At 44.5% G+C, this 14609-nt stretch overlaps 1 protein-coding gene across 1 annotated transcript in view; it reads right to left on the reverse strand.

Moving 5' to 3' along the window:
* Positions 1-1631: 1631 nt before the first annotated feature.
* Positions 1632-14609, reverse strand: part of LOC117401771 (plexin A3-like) — a 77839-nt gene continuing 64861 nt past the window's right edge. The window contains 14 exon segments of the mRNA XM_059017061.1: positions 1632-3635; positions 3772-3922; positions 4648-4860; positions 6094-6263; positions 6533-6723; positions 6983-7079; positions 7510-7613; positions 7848-8007; positions 9113-9259; positions 9870-9936; positions 10128-10384; positions 11259-11401; positions 12019-12253; positions 14387-14530. Coding sequence (XP_058873044.1) covers positions 3540-3635; positions 3772-3922; positions 4648-4860; positions 6094-6263; positions 6533-6723; positions 6983-7079; positions 7510-7613; positions 7848-8007; positions 9113-9259; positions 9870-9936; positions 10128-10384; positions 11259-11401; positions 12019-12253; positions 14387-14530 — 2175 coding nt within the window. The 3' untranslated portion in view covers positions 1632-3539.

The following is a 14609-nucleotide window of genomic DNA, read 5'->3' on the forward strand; positions in this document are numbered from 1 at the left end:
GTGTGTGTGTGTGTCCCTGTTGGAATCAGCCAAATTAATGAACAGTCACTCCTGTGCATTAGGCAGTTCAAACAGCCTCAGCAGGATTACCACTAATTGCTGGCATGGGGAGAGAGTCAAAGGGGGTGCACCTCTCCTGAGCCCACTGCGCTCTCATATCAAAGACAGAGAGAGAGGGGAGAGGTAGAGCAGCAGAGATGGGAAGACAGCGAGGTAGAAATTCAGTGTCAAGCCCGCTTAATATCGCTCGCCTTGCTTTTATTTTTAAATTCCCCAAGCAGAATACAGGCACCACTGGGACAGTGCTGTAAAATGCTTGGGTCAGAAAGAGAGAGAGAGAGAGAGAGAGGCTAATCCATCAAACACATTTCCAAGATCCTGCCTGTCTACGGACCGCTTGTTCAATATGCTTGTGAATTATTTATAAGTGTGTTTTTTTTTTTTTTTTTGTACTCTGTGAACATCTGTTCATAACACGTAAGTCACACTTTTGTGCTAGAGGTGCAGAGAAAGAGAAAGGGAGGTTCTTATACTCTCTGAACAGCCTCCCTCTGCTCTGTGCTGGTGGAGCAGAGAAAGAGAAAGAGAAGCTCTTATACTCTCTGAACAGCCTCCCTCTGCTCTGTGCTGGTGGAGCAGAGAAAGAGAAAGGGAGGCTCTTATACTCTCTGAACAGCCTCCCTCTGCTCTGTGCTGGTGGAGCAGAGAAAGAGAAAGGGAGGCTCTTCTACTCTCTGAACAGCCTCCCTCTGCTCTGTGCTGGTGGAGCAGAGAAAGAGAAAGGGAGGCTCTTCTACTCTCTGAACGGCCTCCCTCTGTATAGAAGATTTACATTTTAAATCCCATCCTTGTATAAATTTGCAATTTCTGTCTATGCACTGGGTTTGTACATTACAGATGCAAACCCTCTCGCTACTCATATTTGCATGACAAACAGCTCCCCAGTCCAGAAACAGCACACTGTTCCCATGGAAACGAGTGTGTTCTTCTCCGAATACCCCCATTTCTAACAAGACTTTTTAAATTTGTTTTTAGAAAACTCACAATACATTTCAGTTTGCCCAAAGGACTCCCCCAGTAATGTTGTTGAAGCTGACACCCTGGGATCCTTCAAGAAGCTGCTTGATGAGATTCTGGGATCAATCAGCTACTAACAACCAAACGAGCAAGATGGGCCGAATGGCCTCTCGTTTGTAAACTTTATGTGCCTTTATCCCTACAGGAAACATTTCTTCCACATCATTGACACAGTAAAAAGGAAACAGCACCCATTCAACTGCATTTTTATCACAAGGATTCAACGTCGTATCTTTGGAAAACATCTCCACGCCCTTCCAGAGATCCACTGCATGGATACAGTTTGTTCCCAACTAAAAACCCAGCAGGTAAGCGCTGGTCTGTGGCTGCGGCTAAGTGTGTGCCCTTTTCAAAATGATCTTCTGTGGCAAGCCAGGAACACAAGTGACTTTGTGTCACAGATATTTCATATGGTTTTGTTTCAACATGAAATATAATAGTTTTCATTTACAATTTTGCTACACTGACCAGCTCAGTGCTGTTGTAGCATTCTGCTGTAGTATGCGTTGAGTATACAGAACAATACAGAGGAAAAAAGGACAAAAAAATCACACAGATTCACTCACTTTTATTAGCAAAAACAAAACACCATGCTTTTTTTTTTTAACATAACTTAAAATCCCATCATTTGCAAACCACTGACCAAATTAAAAAGTGCAAATATTCACAATGCAACGTACACATCTGCATGAAATAATTTCTACAACTCAAATAATTACATTTCAAAAAGTGGACAATAAATTACAAAGAAACAAAAACAGGATTTACAAAGAAAAACAAATAATTAATAATTTACAGGACGAGGAGCGAGTCGGATGGACACGCAGATATTCCGTCGTGTTTTTTTTTTGTCCAGAAATTCCGAAACAAAATCTTTTAAAAACGCCTTTTATTATATAGGTTTGGAAACTGAATTCCATTCGCTTTGTGTTCCAAAAAAAAAAAAAATACCTTGCAGTCTGAATGCAGGCGAAATCTAAATAAGAAATTGGAACTGAAAAAACGGGAACCCTTGTTATGTGTGGCTGCGACCCGCAGGGGGCGCTATGCACCCCTTTATTATCTCTTTGTGTACACACACCCTATGTCCAAGGAGCTCAAATGCAATCCACAGTTTCAAAGGTTAGCGACTTAACATTCCAGCTATGAATTTGCTCCAAGGCACCAAAATAATTCATAATTGCTAAATTACACTATCAAGCTATGGAATTGTATAAAAATGTGTTTAATCCTGCACTGAATTCAATCTGTAGTATCTTGTATTTCACTTGCTCTCGTATCTAACCCTGATGTAACTAACAACACTGTTCTCCGCTCTAGAGCTGCCCCCTGATATCAAAGTATTTCTGAACCGAAAAAAAAATAAATATAGGAATCAATGGATCTCATTGGTTTTTGATGCACGGCAAATTAAACACATACTGGGGGTCTCCTGTGGCCCCTTATTCAAGTAAAAAAAAAAGGCGCTTTAGTAGGACACTTTTCGGGGGGTCCAGAACTTGACCCCCCATTTGTATTGTATTCACCCAGACAAATTTCAAAAGCTTTATTTATTACGTTTTAAATGGCATAACCTGCTGACTCCACTGCTAATACTGACCCTTTCTATGAAAATATTAACCTCACGCAAATTCGTCATTAAATTTTATTTACTTCAATCATTTTGGATTTTCTGCAAACCAGGTACATTTTTTAGTCATCTTTGGAAATAGTATTTAAAGGATTACTATTCATTTCTTTAATTCAATAAGCATTTCCATTGTTGCATCAGTCAGCGAGTTAAAAATGTGACTATTTTTTTTTCCTATTGAAATTCTAACTATTTTGATTTTCATCAGGCCGGGTTTATTTTTCTTGGTCAATATATATATATTTTAATGTTAAATCTTTTTTTTAATTCAATATATACAACTATGTATATTGGAACTTTATAGAGAATATTTGGTACCACGATAAACCCTATTGACCATCCACGAATATATATTCACCACAAAAACCACATGATTTGATTTCAACTGACCGAGTCCTTTTTTTTTTCCTTATTTAAGATTTCCCCACCCAAAACAAATAGCCTGAAGACGACATTGAATGTGGCTACATTTTCGCGCTTGGAAATAAGTCCATCAATGCTAAAAAAAAAAAAAAAAAAACACCAACAAGACTCCTCTGGGAATGTTTCACTCCGAATTGGAGATTGTGCCAGCTTCCAACTTCCCCAAAAGTCTGAATAATTCCCAAAGAGGTCTGTCTATGTGAAAATAGATTTCAGAACCAAGGTCAGAAACCCAGGTTGGGCCCACATGATCTTCTGTACTGCCCAGATCCCTCCCTCCTCTCTCTCTCTCTCTCTCTCTCTCTCTCTCTCTCTCTCTATCTCTCCCTCCGTGTTGGTCTCCAGTCTCCTCTCAAGTCGTGTTGTATGGCACTTTGCTGTAGGTCAGTCTCACTGACCACTCCTAACCTCAACTGCTCCCGGACATCAGGTTAATGGCTTGCTCCAGCTTTTGCCTCAGTTTGTGTTTCTGACAGTAAACGTCGCGGTCCAGCGAGGTCAGGATCTGCAGGGATAGGAGAGGGTAGAGCAACAGGAGTCTTATTTTCCATCCCCTGACTTTTTATCTAGTCGTTATCAGTATTCAGAAAGCGAGACTTTGGCATTTTTGCCATACTTATGATATGAATGTCAAACCCTACCTCCTCTTTGTATTTGTTGACATAGAAATAGAGCCCACTGAGCGCGCTCAGAGTGTTGAACTCGTTGGCATGGAGACGGGATTGCTCGACCAGGTAAGCGTCCATGTCCTGGTCACTGATGGCTGGCATCTTAGCGATATCCCTGTAGTATCTGTGTGTGTGCACGAGAGAGAGAGAGAGAGAGAGAGAGAGAGAGAGAGAGAGAGAGAGAGAGAGAGAGAGAGACAATTAAATCTTACCTGCTGGACACCTCTGTATAATTCTGAAAACCCATCTTATAACAAACATGAGTTTGAATTTTAAAACAGGATATCCTGTACCACACTAGGTTTCTTTTCACTGCAGCAGTGTCTTCTGGGTAAAAAACAAACAAACACACACAGACCCTATTTAAAAAGTTCTTTAGTGTGATAGCAGTGGTCCATTCTTCAGTGGGTAGATACAGTTAGGTAGACTCCTCTGGCTGTTTCGAAACATTGTAGATAATTATTAAAATAATGAGTTTGTCAATGACTTCTTTATTATATATAAATCAACACCTGATGAAGACACACTGTGTGTCGTACCGCGTTGCGTTTGTTTCTTGTTTTTGTTTCAAAAAGAAAAATTAAAAGTTTTTTTTAAGCAAAATGCTCTCTTCAGCTCTTAAACAGTTGCATATTTCAAGTTAGCTATAACATTTGATAAGTAACTTGAACTGTTTAAGTAAAAATGTCTAATTAATCTAATTAAAATTTAGTTCAATTAAGGGTCTAGTTAAGTAATTGGGAGTTCGGTTGGAATGGAAACCAGCAGACATTGGGTTTGAGAACCCCTGCTCTAGAGGTGCATGCTGTTTCCCTGCAGTGTTTCTAAGCTGTGCGTTACTTGGCTCACCTCTCCACCCAGTTCTTGTAGTTGGGGATGTCTTTGGCGTACAGCAGCTTGTTTGAAGGGGAGTCTTTGCCCAGACGGTGCTCAGAGGTGGAGCAGGAATCCATGAAGGTCTGAGCCACGACAGAGAGGCAGGCGTCTGTGATGCTGCTCTTGTGAATGTCAAACACAAACTGCGGGTTCTTAATGACGTTCACCCAGAACCGCAAAGGGAGGCTGGAGAGAATGGAAGAGAGAGAGAGAGAGAGAGAGAGAGAGAGAGAGAGAGAGAGAGAGAGAGAGAGAGAGAGAGAGAGAGCGAGAGAGAGAGAGCGAGAGCGAGAGAGAAGAGAGAGAGAGAGGAGAGAGAGAGAGAGAGAGAGCGAGAGAGAGAGAGCGAGAGCGAGAGAGAGCGAGAGAGAGAGAGCGAGAGCGAGAGCGAGAGAGAGAGAGCGAGAGCGAGAGAGAGAGAGAGAGAGAGAGCGAGAGCGAGAGCGAGAGAGAGAGAGAGAGCGAGAGCGAGAGCGAGAGCGAGCGAGAGAGAGAGAGAGAGAGAGAGAGAGAGAGAGAGAGAGAGAGAGAGGAGAGAGAAAAGAAAGAAACTGTAAAACATTTGTTTGCTGGCAAGAAATAGTCAATCATTGTGGAGTAGTGTGGAGTAGTGGTTAGGGCTCTGGACTCTTGACCGGAGGGTCGTGGGTTCAATCCCCAGTGGGGGACACTGCTGCTGTACCCTTGAGCAAGGTACTTTACCTAGATTGCTCCAGTAAAAACCCAACTGTATAAATGGGGAATTGTATGTAAAAATAATGTGATATCTGTATAATGTGAAATAATGTATAATGTGATATGTTGTAACAATTGTAAGTCGCCCTGGATAAGGGCGTCTGCTAATAAATAATAATGAAATAATAATTTTGCTAGTATTAAAAATCCGAACTATGTACAGCTGTGGCCAAAAGTTTTGCATCTTCCTTTGTGTAAAGTGGAATGAAACCTGCTGAATAATGTGACGTTAACATACTGAATTACACACCAGCGCTTTGGAGTTTTCCATATACAAAAATTAAAGAATGTGACATTTTCCAAACCTGACATGAAATACTGTCCTACTATTACGGCTTCTGTCAGACTTTTGCGAGATTTTGTAGTTTCTTTGATTACATGCTGTTAAATAAAAGATCTATATTATGTTCATTTATAGTGTTTTTTAATTTTATTTATACCTCAATCCCAAAATTCTAGTTGACGCAAAAACTTTGGGCCATAGCTGTAGAGGAAATAAATATAGCTTGAGTGATAATCTACATGGATGCGGAACATTGAAATAACTTTTAATGTCCCCGGGAAGGCATATTGAAAACTGGGAATTTCCTGGGAAAACTGGGACTGAGGGGCAACCCAAGTTGAGCCGCGTATGAGACTGAAATGATGGCGAGATCCTGCGGGCAGGAGCTGAGCCGCGCTCACCAGTTGCTTTTCCAGGTGTGTCGCACGTCGGGGTCACTAATCTGTCTCCGGTCTGCCTGCTCGTCCAGGAAATCAAACATGTACTTGATGGCGAGTGGGAGGGCGCTTCCTCTGTGTGCTGTGCTGAACACCGTCTCAAACAGGTCGTCCACAAACTTCTGCAGCGTGCCCTGAGAGAAGGAGAGGGAGAGGGAGAGAGAGAGAGAGAGAGAGGGGTCAGGAACACACAACACCGCACTCACAACACAAGATCCAAGATACAGCTAAAGATGTTCTCAAGTACTGGATGAGAGGTTCTCAAGCTAGGGCTAAAATGTATTCTCCATACACAGTAAAGATGTTCTCAAGACGCATCTACAGGAGGTACTGGATGAGCCATTCAAGATACAGCAGAACATGTTGCACGGGTTCAACGCCCCGCGCTGGTCCTGGGGGGTACCTTGGTGGCGAGCAGGCGGGTGAGGTAGATCTCGGACACCATCTTGCTACCCCGGTCCCCCTCCCGGTGGTCCGAGTGCTCGTGGTTCTTAACTAGGTGCCACAGCTTGGTACCACTCTCCTGGTCCGGGGTGATCATGGGGGCTCGCGAACGCAGGCTGTCCGGACTGCTGGAGGTGTGCAGAAGACTCTCTGAAACACAGGGGGGGGGGCGTCGTCACACGGCAGATACTGACAAACACACAGCACTGAGGCGCTACAGCTCTGGCCCTTTCTGCATCTCTTTCTGCAAAAACACACACAGCACTGGAGAGTCACTCTTCAGCAGGCTCACGTACTATTTTGCATTGTACTGACAAACGACATAACAGGTTTGTATTCAGTGAGCCCATTATGCCCGAGGGCAGCCAGGGTCTACACCGTACCATGCAATATAAGGTTATTGACTTACCGTATCGACTAAGAGATCTGGTGAAGGTGAAGGAGTTGGCAATGTTATAGGCAGATACCTGCTTCTGAACCAGCGCCACCAATGAACCATCCGACACCTGCCAACACAGAACAGCACAGCTTAGACTTCCAGAGGCAGTATTAATACAAGGAAGGAGCCAGATCACTTTCATCACAATGAAAGGGGTTCGGGGATCATGATAAGACTGCTCCCGAGTCATTGCAATTAATATTTTAGAACCATTAAGCAAATTTTTACCAACACTGGTGGCTGTTTAGCTCTTAGTTTTAAAAAAAAAAAGAAAATATATTTGAAAAACAAATTTCATTTGAAAATATATACAATTGTGCCTTTTTAATTAAATAAAACGCACAAATGATTTGAAATAATGTAATTGGTTTTATTTAGCTTGTATTTAAAACCGTGGCACTGCAGCTGCACAGAAGCCTCTTATAAAAAGGCAGCCTTGACCCCGGGCTGGCTGGCTTTGCAAGACGCGTTTGTCTCGCTCTGTTCTGTGCAGGTACCTGGTAGTGCGCCAGCGAGTTCAGTCTCTTCCAGTCGCTCTCAATCTTTGTCGTGACGTCTTCGTCCTGAAGAATGACTCGGGTCAGTCTGCCCTGCCGCCACTCTGAGGAGGAGACGAGCAGAGTTCACAGTTTGGAGTGCTTTATTACACTTTGCTATGTTAAGGGACTGTACACTGACTGCCACTTTCACTTTACATCATTATGTGTTAATATTCTGCTCTCCCTTGTGTGTGCGTGGGTCCCTGCTCTCCCATGTGTGTGTGTGTGTGTGTGTGTGTGTGTGTGCCCCTGCTCTCCTGTGTGTGTGTGTGTGTGTGTGTGTGTTCCTCTCTTACCCAGGTCCATGTCCTCTGCCTGGGGTCTCTGTGAGAAGGGGATGCCTTTGTACACAGCGTCCAGCAGCTTGTCCTTCACCTGGGTCACTGTGTCGCAGTTCAGCACCTTGACCGGGACCTCAGAGCCCGGCTCCCCCTCCGGAGGCACGCAGTTCAGAGTCTGGGAGTGGAGGGGCGGAGAGGGGGGGCGGAGTTTAGGAATTCGGGTAAACTACTTCCTTACACCATAAGGACGAGACCAGACCATGCTCTAAATACCCAACATTACATTCTACATTGAACATTATTGTAGTTGTTTTAATTTATAGAAAAATCACCAACTGATTCCTGTCAATCTGCTTCCTTACACTCCAGTCTAAAGCTGCAGTTTTCCTTTTAAAAAAAGTGAACTGTTTGTCAAAGGCCCCTGGCACATTGAATTAAGATGTGCTCAAGGAACGGTTTGCCAGTCAGCGATTTATCAGTTGCTAAGGAAACTGACAGTTTTCAGATAACAATTTTGGTGTTGAAGTAAGTTCAGACTCCAGGCCTCAAGCCTGCCCTGGACTAGAGGAAGCATTTTATTTTCGGCGCTGTCATTTTGTAGTTTTTTTTTTTATTACAAGATGTTAAATAAAATATCTAAATAATATTCATATAGTTTTATTTTTTTCTTAAATTATGTCTCAGTCTTACCCTACTAACTAAATGTTTTTTTTTGTTTTGTTTTTCCTCTCGAGCGAGCGAACATAGGTGGGCCGAATGGCCCCGTTCGCGTTCTAGAATTTCTTATGTTAATGAAGGTTAAATAAACATTAGGAGTTCACTGTGCCAGCTCAGCGGAGAGGGGTGTGGGAATTTGACTGACCTTGCTTAGAACGCTGTTGACACAAAGAGAAACCAAGCCAGCAAAAACAAGGCATAGCTTCACACACACACACACACACACACACACACACGCACATGTTTAGGCAAGATATATAAGACAGGCGTTTGAGAAGATCCTCCGTGAACACACACCAGCGCAGTGCCCGATGCCCTCACAGGTAACCAGTCACTTCTGTTAATAACTACTGGCCTCGTTATTGCGTCTAATGATTATGGGGCGAGCTTTGATGGGCCGATTTTTCTTGCAGGGTCTGGGTGGAGGTTTGATTCAAATCAAACCATTTGGAACAGGGTTGGAACAAAGACCAGGAGTGGATCAATGGGCCAACTTTGGACACCCTTGCATTACAGACTAGATCTGAAGAGTGAAGGGTTGCTAACAGTTTGAAATCTCTCACCAGTTGCTTGTAATCGATCTGCTGTCGGATCAGTTTGTCCTCGCTCAGCGAGTAGCGTGCTTCTCCAGTGATGGTGTCAATAGGTCCCTTCTCCATCTGCTGTTTGATCGCACAGTACAGCATAAACAGAGGCTCCCCGGCACACTCCTGGAAATAGACAAGACTGCATCACAACGCTTAGTTTCCATGGTAATTTAGCAGTCTACTCCCATGGCTATATGATACATTCACCGTAGTATGCAATGTATTGCGATACTGTTTTTAACCCTATGCTTCACAGTTGGCTTTTGTGATGTTGTGCCATCTCCTCTTAATCAACTGTGCTGTGGGAATTACATTTTGGATCAATCAATCAAATCAATCAATCAATACACATCTATCATAAAACTCAGCAGCAACTCGGCAGACACGGATGTTAGTCCGCAAAGGGTTGAACCTGTAGCTAAAAGCAACCACAGGTATGCACCATTCGAATCTGAACTTCTGCTGAAACTCATTCCAGAAACTTGGCTGCTGCAAACTGAAATGAGGGACGACCCAAAATCTGTCGCTACCCTGCTTGAAAACAAGCAGTTTAATAAAATGTCAGGATCTTAGGTTGTACAGCGCAGAAGTTCGCTCCGATAAACTACAAAAGTAAGCAGGCGTTTTTTCCCCAGCTTCTAATTCAGATAGAAAATCTGGTAGGCATGCCCTAATAAAGTGGCCAGCAGTGTCTGTGCAAAGACAGGGGTGTGAATCTCAGAAGCCTGCACACCTTGAGGAATCTGTACAGCAGGAAAGTGAACCAGTTTGTCAGCATCTTCTCGGCCACCGACTCTGTCCTGCAAGAGAGGAAAGAAACTGGGTGTGAGACTGGGCATCACTAGGGTGCTGAAAAACGGCTAAAAATAAAGGCAGCGAAAAATAAAAATGAACACAAACCGAAAAACAGAAGCTCCATATTACATTCGTTAGTTCTGTATCTGTATGGCTGGTTCGCTAGCGTTGTACAGACGCAGTTCCCCTGTCTCACCTGCGGAGGAGCAGTTTGGGGTGGTTCCGGTTCTCCAGGTTCTTCTCGATCAGGTCAGCCAGCAGCTGCTTGAGCACCACGGTGGCGTACTCCATGCGCCCCTGCAGCGCCCCCATGAGGAGGGAGGCCACGTTGCCGCGGTCGCGCATGGAGAAGGAACGCTGCGCCTCGAGAGTGTGGATGAAGGTGAGCAGGAACATCTTATTGTTGAGCAGCTGGCTGAAGAGCCGGAGGGCTTTCTCCACATTCGCTGGGGACTGAAACACACAGGCAGTTCAGTGATCATCCACCACAGAGGGGCGCTGTTCTGCTCCCTCAGCTATGGAAATGCAACAAATCACCAGCAGCCTAATACAACCCTTTCAAAGTGTATGTTTACAGCTTTCTTCATTATTACAGTGCGTTCTACAGTACAGTAGACCGTGGTTTGATTTCATACGCACAGCAAATCAAAAACTACAGAAGCAATGGGGTGTTCTGATAAAGTTGCACGCTATTGTAGTTGCTGAATATTGATGCAGCTGGGTTCAGATGAAAATGATGGATGATGGCTAGTGTGTTTGTGTGTATTTTCTTTTTTCATTTTAAAACATACGGTACTAGGTTTAGGTTGAAGATTTCAGCCAAAGATTCCAGCCAAAGTGTCTTTATAGGAGCTGCACACAACTGTACAGCTCTGGGCAAAAGCGGTGAGCCAGGTAGAAATAAAAATAATTGGCGATTCCAAATTTTTTAAAAAAAAAATATATATATATATATTATTATTATTATTTATTTCTTAGCAGACGCCCTTATCCAGGGCGACTTACAATTGTTACAAGATATCACATTATTTTTACATACAATTACCATTTATACAGTTGTTTTTTTTACTGGAGCAATCTAGGTAAAGTACCTTGCTCAAGGGTACAGCAGCAGTGTCCCCCCCACCTGGGATTGAACCCAAGACCCTCCGGTCAAGAGTCCAGAGCCCTAATCACTACTCCACACTGCTGCCCTATATATATTTTTTATTTAATTCTCTCTCAATCCTAAAATTCTAGGTGATGCAAAACTTTTAGGCAGTAGCTGTAGCTAACCCCGTCTCTCGGTCCCCGAGTTCTGCACTGGAGAGGATAGTGAAAGTCTTACGTCCAGCTCTTTGAGCAGAGGGTGCTCCTCAACCCCAGGGAACATGACTCTCATGGTGTAAGTCTTATACTCCAGGAATGGGATCTTCACTCCATCCATGTCGTTGGTCAGTTCCTGAATATCAGTCTGCAGCTCAGCGAACGCTGGGAACAAAACACATCCCACCCATCAGCCAATCAGAACTGCAGAACCACTATCGTGCCATTAGCAAGTTTTTATTTATTTATTTTCAGACGCCTTTATCCAAGGCGACTTACAGAGACGAGGGTGTGTGAACTATGCATCAGCTGCAGAGTCACTTACAATTACGTCTCACCCGAAAGACGGAGCACAAGGAGGTGAAGTGACTTGCTCAGGGTCACACAGTGAGTCAGTGGCTGAGGTGGGATTTGAACCGGGGACCATACAACCGTTTTGAAACAATTACTGTGATAAAGATAATCAATGTGTTTTTTTTTTAAATACAGAGTCAAGACATACACACACACATATTTATATATCTTAGCAGAAGCCCTTATCCAGGGCGACTTACAATTGTTACAAGATATCACATTATTATATATTTATACAGTTGGGTTTTTACTGGAGCAATCTAGGTAAAGTACCTTGCTCAAGGGTACAGCAGCAGTGTCCCCCCCACCTGGGATTGAACCCACGACCCTCCGGTCAAGAGTCCAGAGCCCTAACCACTACTCCACACTGCTGCCAGATCAGGGGCGAGATCATTTGAAGAGGTTTAGGAGAAGCGGTTCTTTCTTACCCTCCTTGCACTCTAGAGCCACTCTGGACTCCAGGTTGTCCATCTGAAGCTGCAGCCTCTTGAGGGTCCGGTCGGCGTCTCTGGTCTTGCGCTTGTAGGCGATGAGAACGGCGATGATGGCGACGAGGAGCACCCCGCCCCCCGCCCCAATGCCGATGATCGCCGGGAGAGAGAGAGCGCTGTCCGAATAGATGTGGAGCGTCCCGGGAGAGAACTCCAAACCGCCAACCAAGATCTGACGTTACACAGGGAGACAGGGAATGTTAATGTGTGGGCGTGTGTCTTTCTACCACCTTAACTCAAAAACTACTTGTATTCTGTCTCTCTCTGTCTCTGTCTCTTTGACTCTCTGTCTCTCTCTGTCTCTCTCTGACTCTCTCTGACTCTCTCTGACTCTCTCTGACTCTCTCTGACTCTCTCTGACTCTCTCTGTCTCTCTCTGACTCTCTCTGACTCTCTCTGTCTCTCTCTGTCTCTCTCTGTCTCTCTCTGTCTGTCTGACTCTCTCTGACTCTACAATACAAAAGCAAAGAAAATCACAATACATTTGTAGAAGGATCTCAAGGTGTGCCAGACACAAAACTGCCAACACTTTGTTGAATCGCACATTCAAAAAAGAGATTTAAAAAAAATGTGGTTTTAATTGTAAAAAAAAAAAGAATTATATTATATTATTATATAATTATATATACATGTTTTTAAAAAAATGTTTGTATCAATGAATCAATAAAACACATTTATTAAAATAATAAATGATGATCAAAAATGATAATTGTTAATAATTCTTCTAGTGTATCCATGTGAGAGGGACAAAAAATAATGATGTTGCACCAGTTAACTCTGACTTCCTGTGGGCTTTGCCTAATAAATTTCGCTTTTTAAAAAGCTGTATTCAGCCCTCTCAGCTCTGTTAATTATTTAGGGTTTCTTTGATAATGATGCTCTCTTTATTCAGTTCAGGCCAATTAGACAACAAAGCTCTAGTCATCTCACAGGAGATCTAAGAGATGACCTTCAGGGTCGTTGTGCTAAAGGTCTACTCCCCCTTCAAATCATGTTTGCATAATTACAGTTACACTGAAAGAAAGAAAGCGCTGGGCTGCAGTGTGGAAGGCAGCGGGTTTGAGGAGCTCAGTGGTTAAAGAAAGCGCTGGGCTGCAGTGTGGAAGGCAGCGGGTTTGAGGAGCTCAGTGGTTAGATAAAGAAAGTGCTGGGCTGCAGTGTGGAAGGCAGCGGGTTTGAGGAGCTCAGTGGTTAGATAAAGAAAGCGCTGGGCTGCAGTGTGGAAGGCAGCGGATTTGAGGAGCTCAGTGGTTAGATAAAGAAAGCGCTGGGCTGCAGTGTGGAAGGCAGCGGGTTTGAGGAGCTCAGTGGTTAGATAAAGAAAGCGCTGGGCTGCAGTGTGGAAGGCAGCGGGTTTGAGGAGCTCAGTGGTTAGATAAAGAAAGCGCTGGGCTGCAGTGTGGAAGGCAGCGGGTTTGAGGAGCTTAGTGGATAGATAAAGAAAGCGCTGGGCTGCAGTGTGGAAGGCAGCGGGTTTGAGGAGCTCAGTGGTTAGATAAAGAAAGCGCTGGGCTGCAGTGTGGAAGGCAGAGGGTTTGAGGAGCTCAGTGGTTAGATAAAGAAAGCGCTGGGCTGCAGTGTGGAAGGCAGCGGGTTTGAGGAGCTCAGTGGTTAGAGAAAGAAAGCGCTGGGCTGCAGTGTGGAAGGCAGCGGGTTTGAGGAGCTCAGTGGTTAGATAAAGAAAGCGCTGGGCTGCAGTGTGGAAGGCAGCGGGTTTGAGGAGCTCAGTGGTTAGATAAAGAAAGTGCTGGGCTGCAGTGTGGAAGGCAGCGGGTTTGAGGAGCTCAGTGGTTAGATAAAGAAAGCGCTGGGCTGCAGTGTGGAAGGCAGCGGATTTGAGGAGCTCAGTGGTTAGATAAAGAAAGCGCTGGGCTGCAGTGTGGAAGGCAGCGGGTTTGAGGAGCTCAGTGGTTAGATAAAGAAAGCGCTGGGCTGCAGTGTGGAAGGCAGCGGGTTTGAGGAGCTCAGTGGTTAGATAAAGAAAGCACTGGGCTGCAGTGTGGAAGGCAGCGGGTTTGAGGAGCTCAGTGGTTAGATAAAGAAAGCGCTGGGCTGCAGTGTGGAAGGCAGCGGGTTTGAGGAGCTCAGTGGTTAGATAAAGAAAGCGCTGGGCTGCAGTGTGGAAGGCAGCGGGTTTGAGGAGCTCAGTGGTAAGATAAAGAAAGCGCTGGGCTGCAGTGTGGAAGGCAGCGGGTTTGAGGAGCTCAGTGGTAAGATAAAGAAAGCTCTGGGCTGCAGTGTGGAAGGCAGCGGGTTTGAGGAGCTCAGCGCTTAGATAAAGAAAAAATAATCTCCGCCCCCTTACCGTGACTCGCTGCTCGCCGGTGAGGTCCGGCGAATCACACAGCAGCTGAGACTCTGACACCGTGAGCAGACAGGCGGTCTCTCCAATCAGCACAGTGTAGTTCAGACGGGCGTTCCCAGAGACAGGAGGAATCAGGTTTCTACCCTGCAACCAGGACAGAAGTCATATTACTAGAATGAATAGAAAAATCGGTTCAAAAGATTTGTCACCGAACTTACTTGGC

The sequence above is a fragment of the Acipenser ruthenus genome, chromosome 55 (assembly GCF_902713425.1).
Source record: "Acipenser ruthenus chromosome 55, fAciRut3.2 maternal haplotype, whole genome shotgun sequence".
NCBI classification, from domain to species: Eukaryota; Metazoa; Chordata; class Actinopteri; order Acipenseriformes; family Acipenseridae; genus Acipenser; species Acipenser ruthenus.